This window comes from Nycticebus coucang, chromosome 13, assembly GCF_027406575.1.
Source record: "Nycticebus coucang isolate mNycCou1 chromosome 13, mNycCou1.pri, whole genome shotgun sequence".
Classification (NCBI taxonomy): domain Eukaryota; kingdom Metazoa; phylum Chordata; class Mammalia; order Primates; family Lorisidae; genus Nycticebus; species Nycticebus coucang.
In genome coordinates, this window is record NC_069792.1 from 60268900 (window position 1) to 60295247 (window position 26348).

The window sequence follows — 26348 nt, forward strand, 5'->3', positions numbered from 1 at the left end:
TCTTGCTTCAGCCTCCCTAGTAGCTGGTATTATAGTCACCTTCACAATGCCCAGCTATTTTTTTTTTTTGTTTGTTTGTTTAGAAGGCCTGAGGTGGCCCAGTTATAACCTAAGAAGAGGAGGAAGGAGGAAAGGGAAGGAAGGGAGGGGGGAGGTGGGCAGAGGGAGGGTGATTGTTGGGATTACACCTGCAGTGCATCTTTCAAGGGTATATGTGAAACTTAGTAAATGTAGAATGTAAATGTCTTTTTTTGTTTTGTTTTGTTTTTTTTTGTAGAGACAGAGTCTCATTGTACCGCCCTCGGGTAGAGTGCCGTGGCGTCACACGACTCACAGCAACCTCTAACTCTTGGGCTTACGCGATTCTCTTGCCTCAGCCTCCCGAGCAGCTGGGACTACAGGCGCCCGGCACAACGTCCGGCTATTTTTTTTTTTTGTTACAGTTTGGCCGGGGCTGGGTTTGAACCCATCACCCTCGGCATATGGGGCCGGCGCCCTACTCACTGAGCCACAGGCGCCGCCCGAATGTAAATGTCTTAACACAGTAACTAAGAAAATGCCAGGAAGGCTATGTTAACCAGTGTGATGAAAATGTGTCAAACGGTCTGTAAAACCAGTGTATGGCTTTACTAAGCACATGAATAACCTGGAGTTTTGCTAAAATGCAGACTCTGATTTACTCAGTCTAGGGACTCAGTATTTCTACCAAGCTCCTAGTTAATGGTGGTGCTGATAGTCCACAACCACACTCTGAACAACAAGAAGCTAGAGTACCTAGCAATGTGCCCAAGCATTCCCCTTTGCTATTTCCTTACCTACAGATCAGATTAAAAATTAAGGCATCCCTCAGGTTAGAAAAAAGATAGACTACTCTTTTGGTTCTACTTAAACCCTACCCCTGTAACTCTTCTAGGACATGGAAAAACAGATTTGGTGTTGGTGCATTTCTTTCACCAACACTGAGTGTAAAAACAAGAAACCAACTTCAATAACAGTACTTTCTCTAAGCTGTACCCTCTTTAGAAATCCTTGTAACTGGTCTTTTAAGAACAACAGAGCACATATTAAGTCCCAGATTAAATCATTTACTCCTGCTTGGACCAACCCTAGAAGTACCACTGTATAATTTGTCTTCTATAAACCTCCAGTGCTCACCACCCCTCCTATTTCTAACGTTCTTCCATTTCAGGCTGATAGGAATGGAGAGCTGATTTAAAGCCTGGATGGACAGGGAAGACACACTCGGTAGTACCCTTCATGGTCTAGACAGAGTTTTGTTTCAAATGCCAAATTGTTATCATATGCCTAATCTGTACAGCATACTGTAATATGCATTTCTTCTCTTGGGCCATGGGGGACAGAACACTATCCCAAAATTGCTTTCCCACTCATGGCCTTGATCTTACTCATCATCAGAGAAGGAAAACAGCTGCCAGGTGATACTGAGAGTAAATAGTCACCTGACAGAACAGCAAACAAATCATTTTAAAATCTCAGTAGAAATCTTCACCAAATTATATTCTTTAAATTAAAGATGGGAAAAAAATATTAATGCCCTATATGAAATGTTTTAAAAGCTATTTCTGTATGGCCTCTGACTTTTCTTTTCTTTTTTTATGTAGAGACAGAGTCTTACTGTACTGCCCTCGGGTAGAGTGCCGTGGCGTCACATGGCTCACAGCAACCTCTAACTCTTGGGCTTACGCGATTCTCTTGCCTCAGCCTCCCGAGCAGCTGGGACTACAGGCGCCTGCCACAACGCCCGGCTATTTTTTTGTTTTTGTTGCAGTTTGGCCGGGGCTGGGTTTGAACCCGCCACCTTCGGCATATGGGGCCGGCACCCTACTCACTGAGCCACAGGCGCCACCCATACTTTTTGTTTTTAATTATTGGGGATTCCTTGAGGGTACAAGAAACCAGGTTGCACTGATTGCATTTGTTTTGTAAAGTCCCTCTTACAATTGTGTTTTGCCCCTGAAAGGTGTGCCATACACCAAGACCCCACCGCCTCCCAAACTTATACTTTTATATATACTCCAATCTTGGCCTGGAGAAATTCTGCAGCACCAACTGAGCAGCTGAGCATTTTCTAAACCTATCACTTTCTCCTTTCGAATTTCTTGTATGGTTTCACCACGCAGATGGAAGCATCTGTCATGGACACTTGGGATGGATCCCCCTTTGACGTATCATCCTTTTTTAACATCTTTGTTCAGTTGTATTTTAGGAACTCAGTCACTCAGCAAATGCGTACTGAATACCTCTTTGTGCCGTACGTATTCATAGGGTAGAGGGAAGAGGTCAGAGTAGCTGGTCTCATTGGCTTTATGACCTGGTTTTCAGATAATCACTGGGGAAATCACAACTTGATTGTGTACCTAAGTAAAGAAAACCAGAAGATCGTACCCCAAAATATACCTCTTTGGCATATTTCAAGATGGTGTTTCAGAGAAACTGCAGACCCGGAATAGCTCTGGAAAGCTGCCTTTTGTGGAGGAGATTTGCATCTTTAGAGAAAAACTACATTTGTGAAAGAAGGTGTCAGGCTTTCTCAGAGCTCCCTCCGCCTGCTTGTCCACACCTAGGAAAGACTAACTCTCCTAAGGAGACTGAGAGTCTGACACCTTTGAAGGTCTTGCCCAGATACTTGCCCCAGGCTACCAACCGTGCTTTCTGAGTCCCTGACCCTGAGCTCTGCATCATAAGACTGCTTTCCCGGTTGTTCCCGGGTGGGGCCTTGGTGTGTGTCACACTTTATGGGGGCAAGACATGATTGCAAGAGGGACTTTACCTAACAATTGCAATCAGTGTAACCTGGTTTATTGTACCCTCAATAAATCCCCAACAATAAAAATAAAATTAAATTAAATTAAAAAAAAAAAAAAGACTGCTTTCCTTTGCCAGGCCTGGCTGTCCACCCTCCAGACACTTTCCTTGTAACCTCGGGATGTTGTAGAAACTTAAGTCGTCTAGTCCTTTCTTTGAGTTTTCATATTTTGTATGAATCCTTTGCACACCTGTGCATGTAATAAATTTGTATACACTTTTTCCTGTTAATATATTGTTTTTTTTTTTTTTTAGTAGAGACAGAGTCTCACTTTATGGCCCTCAGTAGAGTGCCGTGGCCTCACACAGCTCACAGCAACCTCCAACTCCTGGGCTTAGGCGATTCTCCTGCCTCAGCCTCCCGAGTAGCTGGGACTACAGGCGCCCGCCACAACGCCCGGCTATTTTTTTTTTGGTTGCAGTTTGGCCGGGGCTGGGTTTGAACCCGCCACCCTCGGTATATGGGGCTGGCGCCTTACTGACTGAGCCACAGGCGCCACCCTAATATATTGTTTTATGGACTCAAATGATCAAATCTTCAGAAAAGGGGAATTCTCTTTACTCTCATAGGAGGTTGATCTATTATATCCTGAGAAGTTCTGCAACTCTTGATTTTTGTCTTAAGTACAGTATAGTAAAACCGACATCTTGTATTTGTAGAGTGATTGATAGTTTTCAGTGAGCTTTCACATTTGTCCTTATTTAGACCTCAAAGCAACGCTGGGTCAGGCACAGTAAGATTAATAGTTTCTTTCTAGCTGTCAGATTCTGATTCCGCTCGTAATTCCAGGGCAAAATACCAGCGGATTCATGGTATTATGTAATCTTTATTGCTTAGTGTTTTCCCCACTATGTTAAGTTGTAAAAGACTTAAATACTAGACTAAAGGGTTTTGGATTTTATTCTATAGGCAGTTGTAGGGAGCATGGCGAAACTTGCCCTTTTCCTTTGGTTTACTGAAAAGATCAACTCACAGTTATGGTAGATGAGTAAGAGAAAGGTTTATTTCCAAATACCAGTAGCATGGGGGGAACCACAAGAATTATTTCTTAAAGTTTCAGAGATGATCAGTGACTTTTAAAGATGCCTTTTAGAAGGGAGGGGGGAGAGAATTTGGAAAGTATTAGGTGCTGTAAGTGGTTTCTGGTGGGGGGGATGTGTAGATAAAGGGAAACAGATTGATTTGTAGATTAACCTGAGAGACAGGTATGTGCTTCAAATGACTTTGAAGTCAGGTCTATTAGCACGTGATAAAGAGGTATTAGATTTTATAGGTAGATAGAGGAAAGTCTTCGTTCTGTGTTTCTTGATTATGAATAGTCCTTTTTTTTTTTTTTAGACAGAGTTTTACTAGGTCACCCTCGGTAGAGTGCGGTGATGTTACAACTCACAGAGACCTCAAACTCTTGGGCTTAAGTGATTCTCTTGCCTTAGCCTCCCCAGTAACTGGAACTACAGGCACTTGCCACAATGCCAGGCTGTTTTTAGAGATGGTGTCTGCCTGTCACAATGCTAAGCTGTTTTTTGTTTATTTATTTTTTTTTTTTTTGTAGAGACAGAGTCTTACTTTATGGCCTTCGGTAGAGTGCCGTGGCATCACACAGCTCACAGCAACCTCCAACTCCTGGGCTTAAGCGATTCTCTTGCCTCAGCCTCCCGAGTAGCTGGGACTACAGGCGCCCGCCACAACGCCCGGCTATTTTTTGGTTGCAGTTCAGCCCGGGCTGGGTTTGAACCCACCACCCTCGGTATATGGGGCTGGCGCCTTACCGACTGAGCCACAGGCGCCGCCCTGTTTTTTATTTTTTTATTTTTTTGTTTTTTTGTTTTTTTGTTTTTTTTAGAGACGGGGTCTCGCTGTGACTCAGGCTGGTCTTAAATTCTTGAGCTCAGGCAATCCACTCACTAGGATTACAGGCATGAGTCACCGTGCTCCCCCACCCCTCTGCCCCATAAGTGCCTTTTAATGCTACCTTTGCTGCTGAGCTTCTGGTGACAAATCCCCTCAGTTATATCTAAAAGTATCTTGAGTTCATTTTCATCCCTGAGGATTTTTTTTTTTTTTGGTTGATGTAAAATCATAGGTAGGAAGTCCCCCGCCTGCATCTTGAATGTGTAATGCTGTTGTCCTCTGGCTTCTTTTAGTTTTGTTTTGTTTTTTTATGATTTTATTTATTTATTTTGCAGTTTTTGGCCGGGGCTGGGTTTGAACTCGCCACCTCTGGCATATGGGGCCAGTGCCCTACTCCTTTGAGCCACAGGCACAACCCTTCTTTTAGTTTTGTTAAAAGCAGCTGTCTGAATATTCTGTCTTATCTGACCCATTAATTTTCTTGCGGCCTTCGTTTAAGTCATTGCTGAATTCCTCCTTTTGGTTTCTGTATTTTCCGATTGTAGAGTTTCTGTTTATTCTTTTCAAATGTCATCATCTTGGGTCGGTGCCTGTGGCTCAGTGGGTAGGGCACTGGCCCCATGTACTGAGGGTGGTGGGTTTGAACCCCGCTCCGGCCAAACTGCAACAAATGTCATCATCTTTTCTGTGATTCCAGAAGTCTCATTCTTTTTTCCCTTCATCTCTTTGAAGATCAGGAGCAAAGCCCCTTACAGAGCACAGCCCCTGACTTCAGTACTTGGAGCGCTTGTGCTCTGTTGATCTGTTGTCTGTGCTTTCTGCTGTCTCCTGTTTATTGTATTCTGGACGTAGTATTTAAAAACCTGAAGAAATAATTTGAGGTATTGGGTGACACTATCTTTCTCCACTAAGGATATTAATAGCTTATACGGGGTCTATCAGTTGGGTATCCCTTTAATCCAATTTCAGGATTCAGATGATGGCAAGGCTGTGTCGTGTCTATATGAAGGCTTCTCGACTTGTGGTTCCCTTTGTACTCCTGTGGTAAGGCCCCTCAGGGTATTACTGGCAAAGCGCTAGGGAATTCTCCCCTGCTCTTCTCCACCCCCACCCCCAGGCCCTGGCTTTTTGTTGTTGCTGTTAAGAGACAGTCTCACTTTATCGCCCTCAGTAGAGTCAGTAGAGTGCTCTGGCGTCACAGCCCACAGCAACCTCCAGCTCCTGGGCTTAGGCGATTCTCCTGCCTTAGCCTCCCAAGCAGCTGGGACCACAGGTGCCTGCCGCAACGCCCGGCTATTTTTTGTTGCAGTTTGGCCAGGGCCGGGTTTGAACCTGCCACCCTCAATGTATGGGGCCAGTGCCCCACTCACTGAGCCCCAGGAGCTGCCCCAGGCCCTAGCTTTTGATGCCCTGGCCCAAGCAAGGCTGTGAGGGCTGCTGTTCAAACTCTTAGCTTTTCTCTCTTTTCTTTGATTCTATCATTTTGGAATCAGCAGATGCTCTCAGCAGGTATATTTGTCTTTTGGATCTTCACTGCCTTGTTAGCTCTCTAATGCCTTCTCACAGACATTGCTTATATTTTGTCTAGATTTTCCAGTCATCCTCAGCAGGAAGATTGTTTGCATTACCCAGTTCACCATCGTGGGAAGTGGTAGATCTCTGAATTACTACTTTGCTCTAATGCTTTTCCTTGTTATACCTATTTCCAAGTTTTGATTCGAATGACTGGACAGATTTGCTTGTTACTGATCATCTTCTTACTATATTAGTGTTTATTGTAGTTGTCATTGTTGTTTAGTAGGCCCAGGCGATGTTCAAACCTGCCTGCCTTGGTATACGTGGCCAGTGCCCTAACTACTAAGCTATGGGCACCAAGCCAATGTTAGTGTGTAGAATCAAATTTAAGAACAATAACAGTATTCTGAAGCCCACTCAAGAGAAGAACTCGATTTAATTCAAGGCAGGGCAATAGGGAGGGCGATTGGTCTGTTCCCACTTAATGGGCACAATGTAAGGGTATATGGCACACTTCCTGGTGAGGACACAACTGTATCAGGGACCTTACCTAGCAAATGCAAACATTGTAACCTAATTGTTTGTCCCCTCATATTAATCTGAAATAGAAAAGGAATAATACGGGGCGGCGCCTGTGGCTCAGTCGGTAAGGCGCCAGCCCCATATACCGAGGGTGGCGGGTTCAAACCCGGCCCCGGCTTAACTGCAACCAAAAAATAGCTGGGCGCTGTGGCAGGCGCCTGTAGTCCCAGCTACTCGGGAGGCTGAGGCAAGAGAATCGCTTAAGCCCAGGAGTTGGAGGTTGCTGTGAGCTGTGTGATGCCACGGCACTCTACGAAGGGCTATAAAGTGAGACTCTGTCTCTACAAAAAAAAAAAAAAGAAAAGGAATAATACAATATTTTGAAATGTATTTTATGTAAAAAAAAAAAAAATATATATATATATATTTTGAGACAGAGTCTCACTATGTTGCCCTTAGTAGAGTGTTGTGGCGTCACAGCTCACAGCAACCTCCAACTCTTGGGCTTAAGCAGTTCTTTTGCCTCAGCCTCCCAAGTAGCTGGGACTACAGAGACTAAATTTGATTTGCTAAACACCCACCACAACTGACTGGCTGTTTTTTGGTTGTAGTTGTCATTGTTTGGCAGCTTTGTAGTTGTAAACCTGTTTGTAGTTGTCATTGTTTGGTTCAAACCGCCAGCTCCAGTGTATGTGGCTGGCACCCTAGCTGCTGAGCTATAGGCACTGAGCCTATATTAAAATATTTCTGAAGCTGCTAGGTATGGGACCAGGTGTCAGGTCGTCGTGTGTCCAGGTGCTTGGTTCCCAGTACTGAAGCAAGGTTACTGATACTGGGTTGATGGAATGAATCAGCAGAGCAAGCAGGTGCAAGCAGGCAAAGTGCCAAAATTTTATCAGAGATTACAGCATAGTACATTCCAAAGAAGGAATGAGCCTTCCCCTGAGAGGGGAGAAGGCACTGAGTTTAACAAGATTTCTCCTTTTATGCTGATTCCCTAATTTTATCTTAAGTAGGGATTGGAATATTCATGGTTTTCTTGGGAAAGGGTGGAGAATTCCTGGAATTGCGAACCTTCCCCTTTGCTGTCCTTGTAAGGCAATTTCCGGAGGTAGCCATGATATTTGTAAACTGTCATGGTGCTGGTGCGTGTGATTCCACTATATCAGTGAGGGCAGGTTGTTTAGGGACACAGTTTCATCAACTGCAGGCTAGCTCCAAAGGCTCTATCAAGGCCTTGATCATATTCCACTTTGTGGTTTCTCTACCTCTTTCTGATTGGTCAGACCTTGCCAATTGTCTGTTGAAGACCAAAAATCTGGTCTGACCTTGACTATCGTCTGTTCTTCTTGGGAGCCCCCTCCCTAAGGTTCTAATAAGGCTGTTCCCAAAACAACCCAAGTCAGTATGACCACATCCATCTGTCCATGTCAGAAAGTCCCTGAGACATTGATTAGCCTTTATCTCAAGGCAGCCCACCTGCAAGGTCTCAATTAGCCCTATTCCCACGACAATTCAGGCCAGTTTGACCCAAGCCAGTCCAGAGTAGCATCCGCCTACCCTGCTCATGTCTTTCCTGACTTTAAAAATGATTATGCTCACTTAGGATGCTGTGGAAAATAACAAAGTCATAATGATAAAGTATAAGTCACTGCAAACCACAGCCTGGTTTATAACTGTTACATGCTTTAGTGTTTTTTAGCCTATGATTTCTATATGTGTACGTATTACCTATATAAATAAGAATTAAAATCATGTAACTTTTTATGCTGTATTTTTCAATTAACATCATACTGTGAACCTTTTCTTGTCATTAACATCTTTAATGCTGTATAGAATTTCATTACTTGGTTTTAATATTATTTAGCCATTCTACTTTTTTTTTGTTTTGTTTTGTTTTTTAGAGACAGTCTCACTTTATCACCCTCGGTATAGTGCCATGGCATCACAGCTCACAGCAACCTCCAACTCCTGGGTTTAGGCGATTCTGTTGCCTCAGCCTTCCGAGTAGCTGGGACTATGGCTATTTTTTTGTTGTAATTTGGCCGGGGCTGGGTTTGAACCCACCACCCTCGGTATGTGGGGCCAGCGCCCTACTCATTGAACCATAGGTGCTGCCCTAGCCATTCTGCTTTTATATTAAGTGTTCATTGTTATGGATAAGTCTGCAGGTTTTTTTTTTTTTTGCAGTTTTTGGCTGGGGCTGGGTTTGAACCCGCCACCTCCAGCATATGAGGCCAGCGCTCTATTCCTTTGAGCCACAGGCGCCACCCAGCAATGTTCATTTTTGGATGCAACTTTATGTGTAGATTTCTGATTATTGTTAATTACTATCAGTGAGTTTGAATATTCTTAAGGTTTTTTTTTTATTTGTAGAGACAGAGTTTCACTTTATCGCCCTCAGTAGAGTGCCGTGGCGTCACACAGCTCACAGCAACCTCCAACTCCTGGGCCTAGGCGATTCTCCTGCCTCAGCCTCCCGAGTAGCTGGGACTACAGGCGCCCGCCACAAGGCCCAGCTATTTTTTTGTTGCAGTTTGGCCGGGGCCAGGTTTGAACCCGCCACCCTCGGTATACAGGGCCGGCGCCCTGCTCACTGAGCCACAGGCGCCGCCCTATTCTTAAGGTTTTTTACAGAGGCTTTTATTCTTTATTCTCTCCCTCCCTCCCTTCTTTCTTTCTTAAGACAGAGTTTCACCCTGTTGCCCAGCCTAGAGTGCTGTGACATCAGCTTAGTTTACAGCAACCTCAGTCTCCTAGATTCAAGTGATCCTCCTGCCTCAGCCTCCCCAGTAGCTAGGTGTACAGACACCCGCCACACCACCTGGCTAATATTTTCTATTTTTAGTAGAGATGGGGTCTCGCTTTTGCTCAGGGATTCTTCCCGCCTCAGCCTTCCAGAGTGCTTGGATCACAGGTGTGAGCTACTGTACCCAGCCTTTGTTGAGGTTTTTATTTTTTATTTATTTATTTTTTTTTGTAGAGACAGAGTCTCACTTTACCGCCCTCGGTAGGGTGCATGACGTCACACGGCTCACAGCAACCTCCAGCTTTTGGGCTTAACGCGATTCTCCTGCCTCAGCCTCCCGAGCAGCTGGGAGCAACAGGCGCCCGCTAGAACGCCCGCCTATTTTTTTGTTGCAGTTCGGCCAGGGCTGGGTTTGAACGCGCCAGCCTTGGTATATGGGGCTGGCGCCCTACTCATTGAGCCACAGGCGCCACCCTATTGAGGTTTTTAAAAAGCGGAGATGACAATTACATTGTCAGTTGTTTAGGTAAATATTGCAAATCTCTGCATTTGAAATCTAATACATGACTAAAGGACGAAAAGCATTTTGGATTCTTGAAGAAAGTGTAAGAGTCTAGCACCACTTTAATTGGACAGAAGTTAGATTTATTTACATGTGAGTAGTCATTGTCAGGAACAAGGAAAAATGTGTGACACCACAGGAACAGTTTTTAAATAGACCAGGAACGGTTGGTGCACCACATAACAAAATAGACTCAGATACAAGTGAGTATGGAGCACGTCAGAATGTCCTCTGTTTTGTGCTTCCATTAGCTGTGGTGATGACATAATCTGCTCTTGGCAGGTCTTACCATCTTCTTGGTTCTCATCTATGGTGACATTTAATTCTTGGCCAGAATTGATGACTGGGTGATTTCCGTTTTCTCTCTTTTGTGAAGTTCTTCCCCAGGCCTGTCAGAGTCCTTGGGGCTCTGACCTGTGTTTGACCTTTCCCGTCTAACCATGCTTAGTGGTAACTGTCCAGCCCTGCCCCCACCCTTTGCACAGACAAGGTCCTGAGGGACCCTACTGTATTCATATCATCCGTGGTGCCAACTCCTCATCCACTAGTTGAGGTTTTATATAATAACACAGTTGACAGATGTTGGCACACAGACCTTCTAGTTAAGAGAATTTCACTGTGTGATTGAAAGAGCACACTGGTGACTTATTTGGGACGTGTGATGGGGGTGCTATCATGTCTTTGTTTTATGTATGCCTCCTTTCTCCAGACCGTCTCCTGGAGAACCAGGATACCTGGAAAAGGACTTGGCCCCAGCGCGAGAGAAGGGCCACAGAGCTAGTTGGTAGTTACCAGAGTAGTTAGGGCACAGCCAGGCATAGAGCCAGGACCTGTTCTGCAGTGAGAAAGACACACTACACTGACAAGCAGCCAGAACTCTGTCGCTAGGCACTAGTGACACAGTACAGAGGCTGAGCAGGAAAGAACAGAAACGCGGGTAAGAGTAGTTAGTATGCAGCTGTCCAAACTCAGGGAACAGAAAAGCAGGGGGCACACATCAGTAACAGAGGCTGGATAGAAAGGGGAGGCGGGGAGGCCGGAGGACAAGCTAGAAATATGATTATTGGGACATCCTACAGGTACTTTCAGCACAGTGTATCCAACATCAGCCTTTCATAGTGACCTTCCTTGTTTCTGATAATGACAAGATACGTCCTGTCACCCAGGCTTGACATACCAGGGTCTGGTTTGCTTCCCTTTCTTTTTTTTTTGTTTTGTTTTGCAGTTTTTGGCCAGGGCTGGGTTTGAACCCACCACCTCCGGCATATGGGACCGGCACCCTTCTCCTTTGAGCCACAGGAGCTGCCCCCTGCTTCCCTTTCTTTTATCTTTGCACCTATGCAGTTACTATTTCTTTTTCTTTTCTTTTCTTTCTTTGAGACAGAGCCTCAAGCACCCTTCCCCTAGCTCAGCTCTACCGTGGAGGTCACTAAGCCCTCTCTGGGACAGTGAGTGTTTTGGGGAGTTAAGAAATGCAGAATGTTTAGATATCAGTAAAGATGGCCAGAGATACTCTGGACCAGATGAGAAGAGAAAAATAAAATATCTCTTTTCTTCTGTCATCTTGGTATGACCAGAAGAGTTGGTCTGTCTGAGAAACAAGGCTTCTTGGGTGTTGTCACTGCTGTGATTTGTGTACATGGCCTAATTGGGGTCTGTTCTGATATCTTGCTTCTGGACTATGTTTACTATCCCATGTTCTATTTGTATTACGATCATAAATACCTTAGAGCAATAAAGGTAGAAAGTAAATCCATCCAATTAACATAGTTAGGTGAAGAAATCGTTTAGTTAGAAAAATGCAAGCGCAGCAAGAACCATGACGTAGTTGTTTGCCTGTCCCTCATGAGATTTATGACTAAAATGAAAGTGTATGAAATAACAGCGGAGCTGGCCTGGAGCAGGATGCTGTGTGCTGATGCCTGACGCAGCCTCCTGGCCCAGCTACTTCTTAAACTTTCTCGTCTCTTTTCATTTTTTCTTCATCCTCTTGTGCCAGGCCACTGGGAGGGAACCCATAGCATAGTTGGGGCTGGTCCCTGACATCTGGTTCTATCCCCTGATACTTCCCTTCATCCCTGTGTTCAGCCAGGACCTGCCTTGAGAACAGGTTCCTTCCCCGTGGCCTTGCTCATACTTGGAATTGTTCTTTTCCATACTTTCGAAGCTCCAAATCCTCACTGTTCCAGTCCCTGTCCAACTGCTGCCCCGCCCCCTCTGTCACAGCTCCCAGCCCCTTGCCTCAATCCCAGGCCTCCGCCATATCCTCCTCCTCTGAGCTTCCATGGTCCTTCAGGCTCCTGTCACACTGCTTCATGCTCTGTGTCATTTGAGTGTGTGACACATGTAACCTTGTGTTCCGCATCCTGGGGAGCACTTAGCAAGGACTCTTAGGTGCTTAGTAAACATATCATGAGCAGACCAGGCAAGAGAATAATAACAAGCTAATTAAGGGTTGACAGGTCCAGGGCAGCGCCTGTGGATCAGTGGGTAGGGCAGCAGCCCCATATACTGAGAGTGGTGGGTTTGAATCCGTCCCCGGCCAAACTGCAACAACAAAAAAATAGCTGGGCGTTAACGGTGGGCGCTTGTAGTCCCAACTACTTGGGAGGCTGAGGCAAGAGAATTGCCTAAGCCCAGGAGTTGGAGGTTGCTGTGAGTTGTGACACCATGGCACTCTACCAAGGGCGATAAAGTGAGGCTCTGTTACTAAAAAAAAATGAATAAAAAGAGTTGACAGGTCCAGGCTTGATGCCTGTAGCTCAAGCCGCTAAGGCGCCAGCTACATACACGAGAGCTGGTGGGTTCCAGTCCAGCCTGAGCCTGCCAAACAATAATGACAACTACAACCAAAAAGTAGCCAGGTGTTGTGGTGGGCGCCTGTAGTCCCAGCTACTTGGGAGGCTGAGGCAAGAGAATCGCTTAAGCCCAGGTGTTGGAGGTTTTTGTGAGCTGTGGATGCCACGGCACTCTACCCAGGGCAACAGCTTGAGGTTCTGTCTCAAAAAAAAAAAAAAGAGTTGACAGATCCCTTAGAACCGAGAGCTCAGGGAAGCAGCTACGTAGCACTGGCTTAGGAGAGCTGGAGAATAAGTAATTTTCTGATACCAGCCAAGAGCTTTTACATGGTTGTTGTTAGGTGTGAAGAGGGAAGGGGACTAACTTGGTTAGTATGTGCCAGCCACCAGTTGGTCTAGGTGTTTTACATGGATTCACTCGTTTGTACTCTGGTCAGATGACAGTTGTCCATTCTGTAGTATTCTACATCCACTTCTTGTTACACTTAGAATAAAATCCAGGCTCTGTAAGGAGCCCTCCAGGATCCCTAAATCAGCCTTAGCCAGATTCACCTTCCCAACTCCTTACTCCACCCATTCTAGCTTTGCCCACGAATCCCAGATTTATCCTTTCCTTTTCCACCTTAAACCCTACCCAGTTATGGTAACAGTGAATATGTTGCCTTTGTGTGTTTTTTTTGTAGAGACAGAGTTTCACTTTATGGCCCTCGGTAGAGTGCCGTGGCGTCACACAGCTCACAGCAACCTCCAACTCTTGCGCTTAGGCGATTCTCCTGCGTCAGCCTCCCAAGTAGCTGGGACTACAGGCGCCTGCCACAACGCCCGGCTATTTTTTTTTTTTTTTTTGTTGCAGTTTGGCCGGGGCCGGGTTTGAACCCGCCACCCTCGGTATATGGGGCCGGCGCCCTGCTCACTGAGCCACAGGCGCCGCCCATGTGTTTTTTTTATTTCAGGTACAAACAACTAGGTTACAGTATTTGCGTATGTTAGGTAGAGTTCCTCTTGTAAGTGTGTCCCCCATCCATGTGTGGTTCTTTATACTCTTTAAAGTATAAATTTGATCTAGGAGCATAGAGGGAATGAAATACCAACAAAACTTGAGAGTTTATCAAATAGCCTCTTTGCCATGGGACTAACTAGCCTGTACTTCCTTTAAGCCTTAGATAAGAATAGGGTTTTGTTAATCATACTCCCTTTAAAAATGCACCATGAAGTTTCTTGGATCTTTGGAAAGAAACAAGACACTATTAGTTTTTTTTTTTTTTTTTTTAGAGACAGAGTCTCACTTTATTGCCCTCAGTAGAGTGCTATGGCATCACACAGCTCACAGCAACCTCCAGCTTCTGGGCTTAGGCGATTCTCTTGCCTCAGCCTCCCAAGTAGCTGGGAGTACAAGCACCCACCACAATGCCCAGCTATTTTATGTTGCAGTTTGGCCCGGGCTGGGTTTGAACCCACCTTCCTCGGTATATGGGGCCGGTGCCCTACTCATTGAGCCTCAAGCGCTGCCCAAGACCCTATTAGTTTTAATAAGCACTGTGGGAAAGGTAACTTACTTTTCCTATATACCCTGTTTGTACCTTCAATAATTATTTTCAGACACTGCTGGCTGAAGTGATGATCATAGTACACTATAGCCTTGGACTCCTGGGATCCTCTCAAAAAGCTGGGGCTACTGGCATGTGCCACCAAACTGGTTAATTTTTTTTTTTTTTTTTGTAGAGACAGAGTTTCACTTTATCACCCTTGGTAGAGTGATGTAGTGTCACAGCTCAAAGCAACCTTCAGTTCTTGGGCTTAGGTGAGTCTCTTGCCTCAGCCTCCCGAGTAGCTATGACTACAGGCGCCCACCACAACGCGTGGCTATTTTTCTGTTGCAGTTTGGCCTGGGCCGGGCTTGGACTGCCCACCCTTGGTATATGGGGCCAGCGCCCTACTCACTGAGCTACAGGCGCTGCCCTTACACACTGGTTAATTTTTAAATAATTGTGTAGAAGTAGGATCTGTCTGTGTTGCCTAGGGTGGTCTTGAATTCCTGACCTGAAGTGATCCTTTTCTGTCTTTGCTTCCCAGAGTGCTGGGGTTCCGTATCATCCACTGTGCTGAGCCTCTTTAAAATTTTTTAAAAATTACATGCTTATGGAGGGTGTAGTGGCTCACACCTATAATCCTAGCACTCTGGGAGCCCAAGGCGGGTAGATTGCCTGAGCCCATGGGTTCCAGAACAGCCTGAGCCAGAGCCCGAGCCCCATCTCTAAAAATAGCCAGGGGTTGTATGTAGCAGGCACCTGTAGTCCAAGCTACCTGGGAGGCTGAGGCAAGAGAATTGCTTGAGCCTAAGAGTTTGAGGTTGCTGTGAGCTATGATGCCACGGCATTCTACCAAGGGTGACAAAGTGAGACTCTTGTCTCAAAAATAAATAAATAAATAAATACATAAATAAATATAAAAATTACATGCTTGTAATGTTATTTAAATTAGTCATGTATGTGTATACCCTGGGGAATGCTATTCTCATTATAACATGTTTCAAAAAGCAACTATACTGTACTGGACAATTTGGAAAATAGAGGGAGAATTCCAAATCCTGTAACAATTATAAAATAACCTTTTGGGATTGTCATTTAAAAATGAATTCTGGGCCTGGCATTGGCTCACATCTATAATTCTACCACTCTGGGAGGCCCAGTTGGGGGAATCTCTTAAGCTCAGGAATTTAAGACCAGCCTGAGCAAGAGTGAGATCCTTGTGGGGACTAAGGGAAACTCTTACTTTTCCCCCTGAAGTTTGCTGAAAGATCAACTCAACAATTAAGGCAGATTAATGAGAGAAATGTTTATTTCCAAATACTATGCACATGGAGAGAATCACATGAGTGATTACTCAGTGTCTCAAGGATAGTCAGATACCTTTATAGATAGATACCTTTTAGAAGGGAGGGGGAAAATGTGATTGTTAGGGAGCAATGATAGATGGAGAAAACAGATTGCTTGTAAATTAACTTGACAGACAGGTATTGTGTTTTAAATGATTGAGACAAGTCTACTAGCATTCAGGAAGAGAAAAAGAAGTCAGTTGCCCCCTTTGATCTTTTGACCTGGTCAGTCGGTTTTATGTAGATAGAGGGAAAGCCCCTTCCAAAATGCTTTCTGGGCTCAGTATCTGAAGCTCAATGGTTAGAGCGGCAGGCCATGTACACCAGGGCTGGTGGATTAGAACCCAGCCCGGGCCTGCTAAACAAACAAACAAACAAACAAAAATGTAGCAGGGTGTTGTGATGGGTTCCTGTAGTCCCAGCTACTAGGGAGACTGAGGTGAGAGAATCGCTTTGAACCCTGAGTTTGAGGTTGCTGTGAGCTATGACGCAACAGTACTCTACAGAGGGTGACAAAGTGAGACTGTCTCAATAAAAAAAAAATGCTTTCTGATCTACAGTGGTCTTTGATTCAAAGTATTCTTTATGCCAAACAATCATTTTGAGGTGAAATTTCCTTATCTCCTTCAATGACTCTAATAAAAATATAAAAATTAGCCCAGTGTCTGACTCGGCGCCTGTGGCTCAAGTGGCTAAGGCGCCAGCCACATACACCTGAGCTGGTGGGTTCTAATGCAGCCCAGGCCCGCCAAACAACAATGATGGCTGCAACCAAAAAATAGCCGGGCGTTGTGGTGGGCGCCTGTAGTCCCAGCTACTTGGGAGGCGGAGACAGGAGAATCGCTTGAGTCCAGGAGTTTGAGGTTGCTGTGAGTTATGATGCTACAGCACTCTACCCAGGGCAACAGCTTGAGGCTCTGTCTCAAAAAAAAAAAAAAAAAAAAAAAAAATTAGCCCTGTGTCACTGCAGGTGCCTATAGTCCCAGCTACTCAGGAGGCTGACACAAGAAAATCACTTGAGTTTAGGAGTTTTGAGGTTGCAGTGAGCTATTAGTCAACTGCAATCTATCCAGGTGACAGCAAGAATCTGTCCGCCCCCCAAAAAAGAGAAATTCTGGACTGAATCTCATGCTGTACCGTTAAAAAATGAATTCTAGAGTAGATGTTTTGTAAAACAAGCCGACATTTCATGTGAACGTTTTCTTATTTCCAAATAAGATTTTTTTTTTTTGAGACAGAGCCTCAAGCTGTCTCCCTGGGTAGAGTGCTGTGGCATCACAGCTCACAGCAGCCTCCAACTTCTGGGCTTAAGGGATTCTCTTGCCTCGGCCTCCCAAGTGGCTAGGACTACAGGCGCCCACCACAACACCTGGCCATTTTTTGGTTGTAGTTATCATTGTTGTTTGGCAGGCCCAGGCTGGATTTTAACCCACCATCTCTGGTGTATGTGGCTGGTGCCTTAGCCGCTTGAGCTATAGGCCCTGAGCCTCCAAATACGATTTTTTTTTTTTTTTTGGTAGAGACAGAGTTTCACTTTATTGCCCTCGGTAGAGTGCCGTGGCATCACACAGCTCACAGCAACCTCCAACTCCTGGGCTTAGGCGATTCTCCTGCCTCAGCCTCCCGAGTAGCTGGGACTACAGGCGCCAGCCACAACACCCGGCTATTTTTTTGTTGCAGTTTGGCTGGGGCTGGGTTTGAACCCACCACCCTCAGTATATGGGGCCGGCACCCTGCTCACTGAGCCACAGGCGTCGCCCCAAATACGATTTTTTTTGCGTGTGTGGTTTTTGGCCGGGGCTGGGTTTGAACCCGCCACCTCGGCATATGGGACCAGCGCCCTACTCCTTGAGCCACAGGCGCCGCCCCTTTTTTTTTATTTTTTATTTTTTTTTATTGTTGGGGATTCATTCAGGGTACAATAAGCCAGGTTACACTGATTGCAATTTATTTTTGTTTTTTTCCAAATACGATTTTTGTAGTAGGGTATGCCTTTAGTTGATGTTGTTAGTGAAAAGGCTTTTCTGTATGTATTATATAAAGATTGTTCATCTTTTCTCTCCGGTTTTGATCTTTTTATTTATTTTGAGATAATGTGTTACTTAGTTGCCTTAGGGTTGAGTTGTCTGGTATCATAGCTCACAGCAACCCCTAAAACTCTTGAGCTCAAGTAATCCTCTTGCCTCAGCCTGTCAAGTAGCTGGGACCATAGGGGCCCACCACAACGCCCAGCTATTTTTATAGGTGTGGTCGTGGTCTCGCTCTGGCTTTGGCTTTGGCTCTGGCTCGTCTCAAATTCCTGAGCTCAAGCATTCCACTTGCCTCAGCCTCCACGCGCCTCATCGTTCCAGAGCACTAGGTGTGGGCCACCGTGTGGGCCACCGTGCCCAGCTTTTAGGTGTGGGCCACCGTGCCCAGCCTTTTCTCTCCATTTTGAGAAGAATAAAACATTAACCTTCCTAATGCTGCAACCCTTTAATGCAGTTCCTGTGGGTCACGACCCACAGGTTGAGAACCACTGCATTAGAACTTTAAGTTTCTGAACTTAGAGAAAAAAGGATAAGTAACAATCCAGTTTCAGCCAGGCTCAGTGGGGCTCCCTGGAGCTCAGAAGGCCGAAGTGGGAGGATTGCTTTGATCTCAGAAGTTCAAAGGGCATCCTTAGGAACTTAGAGACCCTTGTCTTTAGAAATACAACAAAGCAGAAGAATTACCCAGTCTCCAAAAAACAAACGAAAAAAAAAAAGGAGAAGAAAAGAATAACCCAGTCTCAGCCCCTGCTAAGTGTGCTAAGGAACACTTGCTCCTTCAGCCTTATCATGTTGATACACATGTATATTATTCAGCAAGGATCATATTCTAGCAAGTTAGGAAGAACAAAGGAAAGAGAAATGCAGGGATAGAAAGGTCAAGATTCACAGTTGGCTGGATATGGGGAATAAGGTTCAGGAAGCCCAAAGCAGGTCAGACTGGAGTATGATCATGGCATTTGTGAGGTTAAAATTCTAGATTTAGATCTCACTGCAGTTTGTTAGCTTTCTGTTCTTGTGTTCTTAACCTTTGAGCCTCAGTTTTCACGTCTACAAAATGGGGATGATTTAGCCCCTACTTCATTAGGCTCCTGCTACAAGGTCTTGAGAGAGCATCTACACAAAGCACTTAGCATAGGGCCTGAATGTGTTCCATTAATTATTTATGGTGATACTGTTTTTACAGACAAGAGAAAAGGAAGAGCTGAAGTGGGAGATACTAGGAAAGATGTTTTCTGCTTAGAGGAATTGAGCTTAAAGTAGTAGAGGGAAGTGTCCTCAGAAATATCCAGGAGGCCAGAGATGTGGGCCTGGACTAAGAGGACAGTCATGTTGTTACCAGATGAAGAGGCGGGGCTGGGTCAGCCAGTGTACTGGGGATTGGTCCACCAAACTATTTGTCAGAAGGCTAGTGATTCTAGAGAACAGTGAGTAGCCTCTCCAAGATGTTGTGTTCTTCTATTTCCAAAATTACAGTTTTATCTATAAAAGTCCAAAGCAAAGACCACATTAACTCTTATTTTAAATAATAATCAGTACAACTTAGTGACAATTTATTACAACATTTTCCAATTCAAAAGTTAATTTCCTGAATCAGTCCATCTAAGGCAAAGTCTACGATAACCTTTATTCTTAATAATAAACAGCACAACTCAGTGACAATCCGTTACAACTTTTCCTGTTCAAAAATTAATTTCCTAAACTATTCAAGTCGGGTATATTTAGGGTGGGAGCTAAATTTACAAAGCAGTAAGAATGGGAGACCCGCACGTGAAGACCAGCTGTGTCCTGTTGCCCCGCCTGACAGACTCCACCTTACTCTCACTGTCTGTGTTTTCAACGTGGGCTGCTGCTGCGGGAGTGATGACGTTGGGGCTCTGCCACTAAGTAGCTTTGCATTCATTCGCTGCAACCATCCCTAGATGGTCTAAAGCTCTGATGGTTTGAACCTGTGGAAAATGTTTAATCCTTTGGAAACATTTGATCACTTGGGCTGCTTACCTTTAGCTCTTTAGAGTGCACATGGCTATCCGGCAGTGTTTGTGCTTTTCTAGCTTTTCTAGCGGCTGGTGCCAGGGCTTCTGCCTGTGTTTGTGTTGTGCTGGGAGGGAGGTGCAAGCCCTCTGTCGGTCTGCGCTGCAGTCTGCAGCCCAGTGGGCTGGCAGTGTCTGCGCCTTGGGAGTGTTGGCCTACTCCCTTGATGGGTAGGGGTTAGTGCTGAGCCACTGGGGAAGTCCAACTCCACACAGTCAGTGTCATTTTCTATTTATAACACTATACCCTGAGGTTACTTAAAAATTTTTTTTTAATTTCAGATCATCAATGCTGTGGTACTGCTGATTTTATTGAGCGCCCTGGCTGAGCCAGACCAGCGTCACTTTTCAAGTTCTGAACTAGGAGGTGACTTTGAGTTCATGGATGATGCCAGTAAGTTGTAGATATTTTGGTATTTTCGAGGGCAGGGAATCTGATTGCCTGTCCTTCCTATTCAATCACAGGTATTGATTCATGGGCCCATTTGAGATGATACTCTTCAGCGTTACAAATCAATAAATACTTATGTGCTTTCTAGATCTGCATCTGTTCTAAGCGCAAGAGTCTAAGATCTGCCTTCTTTTCTTCATCTCATGTTAATTAATCCCATTTAAAAATTTTTTGCTTTGTTGTAGACTTTTTACCCTGGACCTTTTGGCTTTTTTAGGAGAAAAAGGAGTAAACGATAGTTAGTGCAGGGCAGACTGAAAAGATCAAGCATATCTCATTGTGTATTCTGCTATGTTTCAGCATTTGCCTTCCCCCTTCTTGAAATGATAGAGATCCGGGGTGGTCGTGGGATAAGCAGGGAGGAAGCGGGGCACCCAGCTACAAGATCACTGCAACCTGAACATTTTGTATCAGAACCATGCTTTGTCCAACCTAACTGAGAGGGACACTGCTGTGTATAATCTAAACAGAAGATACGCACATTTCTTTCTTCTCTTTTCTGACACAGAGTCTCGTTCTTTTGCCTTGGCTTCAGCCCAGCTCACAGCAACCTCAAATTCCTGGGTTCAAGAGATCCTCCCACCTCAGCCTTCCGAATAGCTGGGACTACAGGCACCCATCACAATGCATGGCTAATTTTTGTATTTTTAGTAGAGATGAGGTCTTGCTCTTTCTCAGGCTGGCTCTTGCTCAGACTGGTCTCAAACTCCTCTGAGTTCAAGCAATCCTCCCACCTCCGCCTCCTGAATGCTATGATTACAGGTGTGAGTCTGGCTCTGTCACCTGGGTGTAGGGTACAGCAGTGGTGTGATCATAGCTCACAGCAACATTAAATTTTTGGGCTCAAGGGATCCTGCTGCCTCAGTCTCCTAAGTAACTAGGACTACAGGCATGTGCCATCACTCCTGGCTACTTTTTAAAAATTGTTAATGGAATGAGAACTGAAGGGGATACCCAGGGGATGGAGTTTGTCTGGTTGTGTTATCTAGGTTGGTCTTGAACTAACTCCTGGCCTCAAGCAACCTTCATGCCTAGGACTTCCAAAATGCTGGGATTATATGTGTGAGTCACTATGCCTAGCCCTTCTATGACTTAATGTTTCATAACATGGATTTAGAAGTCAGGGCATTATACAGGGTGGCCATTAAGTCTGTGTGCGATTTGAAATTGCACATGAACTTTATGGTTACCCTGTATTATCCTGGAATTTGGTACCTTGCCAGACAGATGTGACTTCTCCTATAGCATTTCTTATTCTATAACATTCCTTATTGTTTCTATTCTGAATAATCCTATTTCTCTTAGGAATTCCTCCAGAAAAGTAATGAGTTCCATTAATGTTAAATTAATATCTTTCTGCATTCCTCTCTGAGTTTAAAGACTACATAAGCTGCACAATTCTAGTAGTAGGATTTCTTTTCTAAGGTACCTGAAATTGGAAAAAGAAGTTTTAAATGGTCCCACTATGGTTCCATCTGGATCAAATGATAACACTGCATGCCTTGTTCTAATTGCTAGAGACTCTGCAGGGCAACGACTGTCCGACAGGTTAGGCTTAATTTAGCTACTTCAAAGGCTTGCTGGTACTTGACACTTTAATTATTTTGTAATGTCCTGGATAATAATTCCAGTGCATTTGAGGTTTTTCTCATACTTTATATAGTGAAAGGGATTGAATGAATAGTTTGTAATTACTTTAAAGACTTTCTATCATTTAAATCACATAGATAAAAAGGTGTACAGAAGACGGTATGTATTCATTTGAGTGAGTCTTTTACCTTTCATATATATTTTAATCTCCTTTAATAAGCTTGTAAATTGAGCCCAAGAGTTTGAGGTTGCTGTGAGCTGTGACGCAACGGCACTCTACCGAGGGCAACATAATGAGACTCCGTTTCAAAAAAAAAAAAAAAATAAGCTCGTAAATTAAAGGTAATTGTGTCAGAAACACTTTCTTACCTTCTTTTTTTTTTTTTTTTTTTTGTGGAGACAGAGTCTCACCTTATCGCCCTTGGTAGAGTGCTTATGGCATCACACAGCTCACAGCAACCTCCAACTCCTGGGCTTAGGCGATTCCCCTGCCTCAGCCTCCCAAGTAGCTGGGACTACAGGCGCCTGCCACAACGCCTGGCTATTTTTTGGTTGTAGTTGTCATTATTATTTGGCAGGCCTGGTCTGGATTTGAAGTCTCTAGCTCCAGTGTATGTGGCTGGTGCCCTAGCCCCTTGAGCTATAGGCTCTGAGCCAGAGTCTTTTTTTATTTTATTTTATTTTTTTTTTTGTAGAGACAGAGTCTCACTTTATGGCCCTCGGTAAAGTGCTGTGGCATCACAGCTCACAGCAACCTCCAACTCCTGGGCTTAAGCAATTCTCTTGCCTCAGCCTCCCGAGTAGCTGGGACTACAGGTGCCCGCCACAACGCCCAGCTATTTTTTAGTTGCAGTTCAGCCGGGGCTGGGTTTGAACTCGCCGCCCTCGGTATATGGGGCTGGTGCCTTACCGATTGAGCCACAGGCACCACCCATGAGCCAGAGTCTTATTTTGTCATCCTTGGTAGGGTGCTGTGGCATCATAGCTCATAGCAACCTCAAACTCCAGGGCCCAAGCAATCTTTTTGCGTGGCATTACCCACCACAATGCCATTCTTAGAGGTGAAGTCTATCTCTTGCTCAGTCTAATCTTGAACTCCTGAGCTCAAGTGATTCACCTGCCTTGGCCTCTCAAAATGCTAGGATTATAGGCATTAGCCACCACAGCTGGCCTGTGAATTTAAAATTTTGAAATTATGATTGTTAGTCCTGGAGTGTCATTTATTTATTTTCAGAATAGGGCATACAAGATTATTCTTTTTGTAGGTTATATTAGTATTTTTTATTTTTTGAATAAAACCTGGGGTTCACGTGTCTCTATCTATTTTAAGATGGAAGAGATAGTCAGAGAATATTGTATAACAGATTGGCTTCTGTAAAATTAATTTTTGTCTCATTACAAAATATGCTTCAACAGAATTTATTAATTATTTGAGACAGTCTCACTCTGTGGCCTGTATAGTGCCATGCCATCATCCCCTAGCTCGCAGTACCTTCGAACTCTTGAGCTCAAGTGATCCTCTTGCCTCAACTTTTCTTTGTTTTTTTTTTTGAGACAGAGTCAGTCTCACTGTGTCGCCCTTGATAGAATGCCATGGCATCATAGCTCACAGCAACCTCAAACTCTTGGACTTAAGTGATTCTCTTGCCTCAGCCTCTCAAGTAACTGGGACTATAAGTGCCCACTTCAATACCTGGCTATTTTTTTGTTGCAGTTGTTGTTTAGCTGATCCGGTCTGGGTTGGAATCTGCCAGCCTTGGTGTATATGGCTGGTGTCCTAACCACTGAGCTACGGGTACCGAGCCAGTTTTTCTATTTTTTATTTTCTTTTTTGAGACAAGAGTCTCAAGCTGTTGCCCTAGGTAGAGTGCTGTGGTGTTACAGCTGATAGCAGCCTAAAACTCTTAGGCTTAAGCGATTCTCTTGCCTCAGCCTCCTAAGTAGCTGAAGCTACAGGCACCCGCCACAACACCCAGATTTTTTGTTTTGTTGTTGTTGTTGTAGCTGTCGTTGCCAGGTTCGAACCCTTCAGCCTCCGTGTACGTGACCTGTGCCCTACCTTCTGAGCCACAGGCACCACCCAGTTTTTCTATTTTTTGGTCAAGTTGGGATTTTACTTTTCCTAAGGCTGGCTTCAAACTCCTGAGCTGAAGCAGGCTGCTTGTGAGCTCAGGCAATCCACCCGCCTCCGCCTCCCAAGTGCTGGGATTACCTGGGTGAGCCACGGCGCCCAGCTGCTTATACAAAATTTAAAAACCATCAGTGTATGTGAAGAAAGAGATAATACACTTCTGTCTGAGTTCAAGGTTCAGAGATTGTTTCAGACTAATGAGGCTTTTCAGATAGTGCATGTTGGTGTCTAATTCCTTTTATATGATTTCTCGAACACTTTCGTTGTCCACCGTATTTGCATGTGATCCACTTCCTTCACAGCTAGGTACCATGCTGGCCAAGAGGATTGGCTCTGTGTTAGGATTTCTGGGTAGAATTTTTTATTTTATTTTATTTTTTTGAGACAGAGTCTCACTTTGTCAACCTCGGTAGAGTGCTGTGGTATTACAGCTCACAGCAACCTCCAGCTCTTGGGCTTAGGCAATTCACTTGCTTCAGCCTCCTGAGTAGCTGGGACTGCAGGCGCCCACCCTAGCACCTGGCTATTTTTTTTTTTTTTGTGGTTTTTGGCCGGGGCTGGGTTTGAACCCGCCACCTCTGGCATATGGGACCTGCACCCTACTCCTTGAGCCACAGGCACCGCCCACCAGCTATTTTTTTGTTGTTGCAGTTTGGCTGGGGCTGGGTTCGAATCTGTCACCCTTGGTATATGGGGTGGCGCCCTACCCACTGAGCCGCAGGCGCCACCTTCTGGGTAGAATATTTCATGCAGGCTGGGTACAGTGGCTCATGCCTATAATCCCAGCACTTGGGAGGCCAAGGTGGGTGGCTTGCTTGAGCTCATGAGTTTGAGACCAGCCAGAGTGAGCCCTTGTCTCTAAACATAGCTGGGCACTGTGGTAGGCACCTGTAATCCAAGTGCTTGGGAGGCTGAGGCAAGAGAATCACTTGAGCCCAAGAATTTGAGATTGCTGTGAGCTGTGATGCCACAGCACTCTACTGAAGGTGACAAAGTGAGACTGTCTCCAAGAAAGAAAAAAAGAATGTTTTATCCATTAGTAGCTGGGAATGCTTGGACAAGTTACTTTTCTAAAATAGAAGTAATAATTATACCCATCTTATAGGGATGTTAGAAGGGTTAAATGAAATAACACAGTGCCTAGTTCACAGGGGGAGGGAGGGAGTCACATTTAGATGGGGAAGAAGAAAAAACAGTAGACCTTCCATTGTAGCCATACTGTTAGACCAGAAGTTCAAGCCCCATTGCTTCATATGCATGGCGTGGCATGAGAAAACGTCTTTGTGTGCTTGGGTATATGTATGTAAACAGAGACTTTCACTTCGCAGTTAGCGAGTGAAGTTACTTGGCCTTAGTTTTTGTGTGTAAAATGTGTTCAAGTTTATTCCCCCCATTCATTGACCCTGTGAGAATTCTGTGAAGCATGTAGGGAGTTTCCCTGTGAGTACCTTTTACCTCTCAAGAGGGCAAAGCTAAGCATTAATGTTATAAAGTATGTACGTATCCTGAAAGAAGTCATGTTCCTTTTTTTTTTTTTTTTTTGTAGAGACAGAGTCTCACTTTATGGCCCTCGGTAGAGTGCCGTGGCCTCACACAGCTCACAGTAACCTCCAACTCCTGGGCTTAAGCGATTCTCCTGCCTCAGCCTCCCGAGTAGCCGGGACTACAGGAGCCCGCCACAACACCCAGCTATTTTTTGGTTGCAGTTTGGCCGGGGCCGGGTTTGAACCCGCCACCCTCGGTATATGGGGCCGGCGCCTTACCCGCTGAGCCATAGGCGCTGCCCGTCATGTTCCTTTTTTATTTCTCTTTTTCTTTTTCTTTTTGTTTCAGAGACAGAGTCTCACTTTATCATCCTCGGTAGAGTGCTGTGGCATCACAGTTCACAGCAACCTCCAACTCCTGGGCTTAGGCGATTCTCTCGCCTCAGCCTCCCATGTAGCTGGGGCTTCAGGCGCCCGCCACAACACCTGGCTATTTTTTTGTTGTAATTTGGCTGGGCCAGGTTCAAACCTGCCACTCTCGGTATAGGGGGCTGGCACCCTACCCATTGAACCACAGGCGCCGCCCTTCTTTTTATTTTTTAAAAGAGACAGGGTGTCACTCTGACAGCTAGGCTGGAGTACAAGTGGAGAGATCATTGTTTACTGTGTACTCAAATTCCTGGATTCAAGCAATCCTCCTGCCCCAGCCTCCTGCGTAGCAAGAACTTCAGGTGTACACTACCCTGCCCAGCTAATTTGTTTATTTTTTATAGAAACTGAGTCTCCCTATGTTGCTCAGCCTCATCTCAAACTCCTGGGCTCAGAGATCTCCTGGCCTGGCCTCCGAGAGTCATGCTCTGGGAAGTGATGAGTAGCCCTGATCATCCTTTGATGCTCTCACATCTGTCATGTTTCTTCCTTTTTGAGAAG

The 26348-nt window shown here is 45.0% G+C and overlaps 1 protein-coding gene across 1 annotated transcript in view; it reads left to right on the forward strand.

Moving 5' to 3' along the window:
• Window positions 1-26348, forward strand: part of LAPTM4B (lysosomal protein transmembrane 4 beta) — a 67729-nt gene that overhangs the window by 8739 nt on the left and 32642 nt on the right. Inside the window, 1 exon segment of the mRNA XM_053559068.1 lies at window positions 20045-20156. Within this exon segment, the coding sequence (XP_053415043.1) occupies window positions 20045-20156 (112 nt within the window).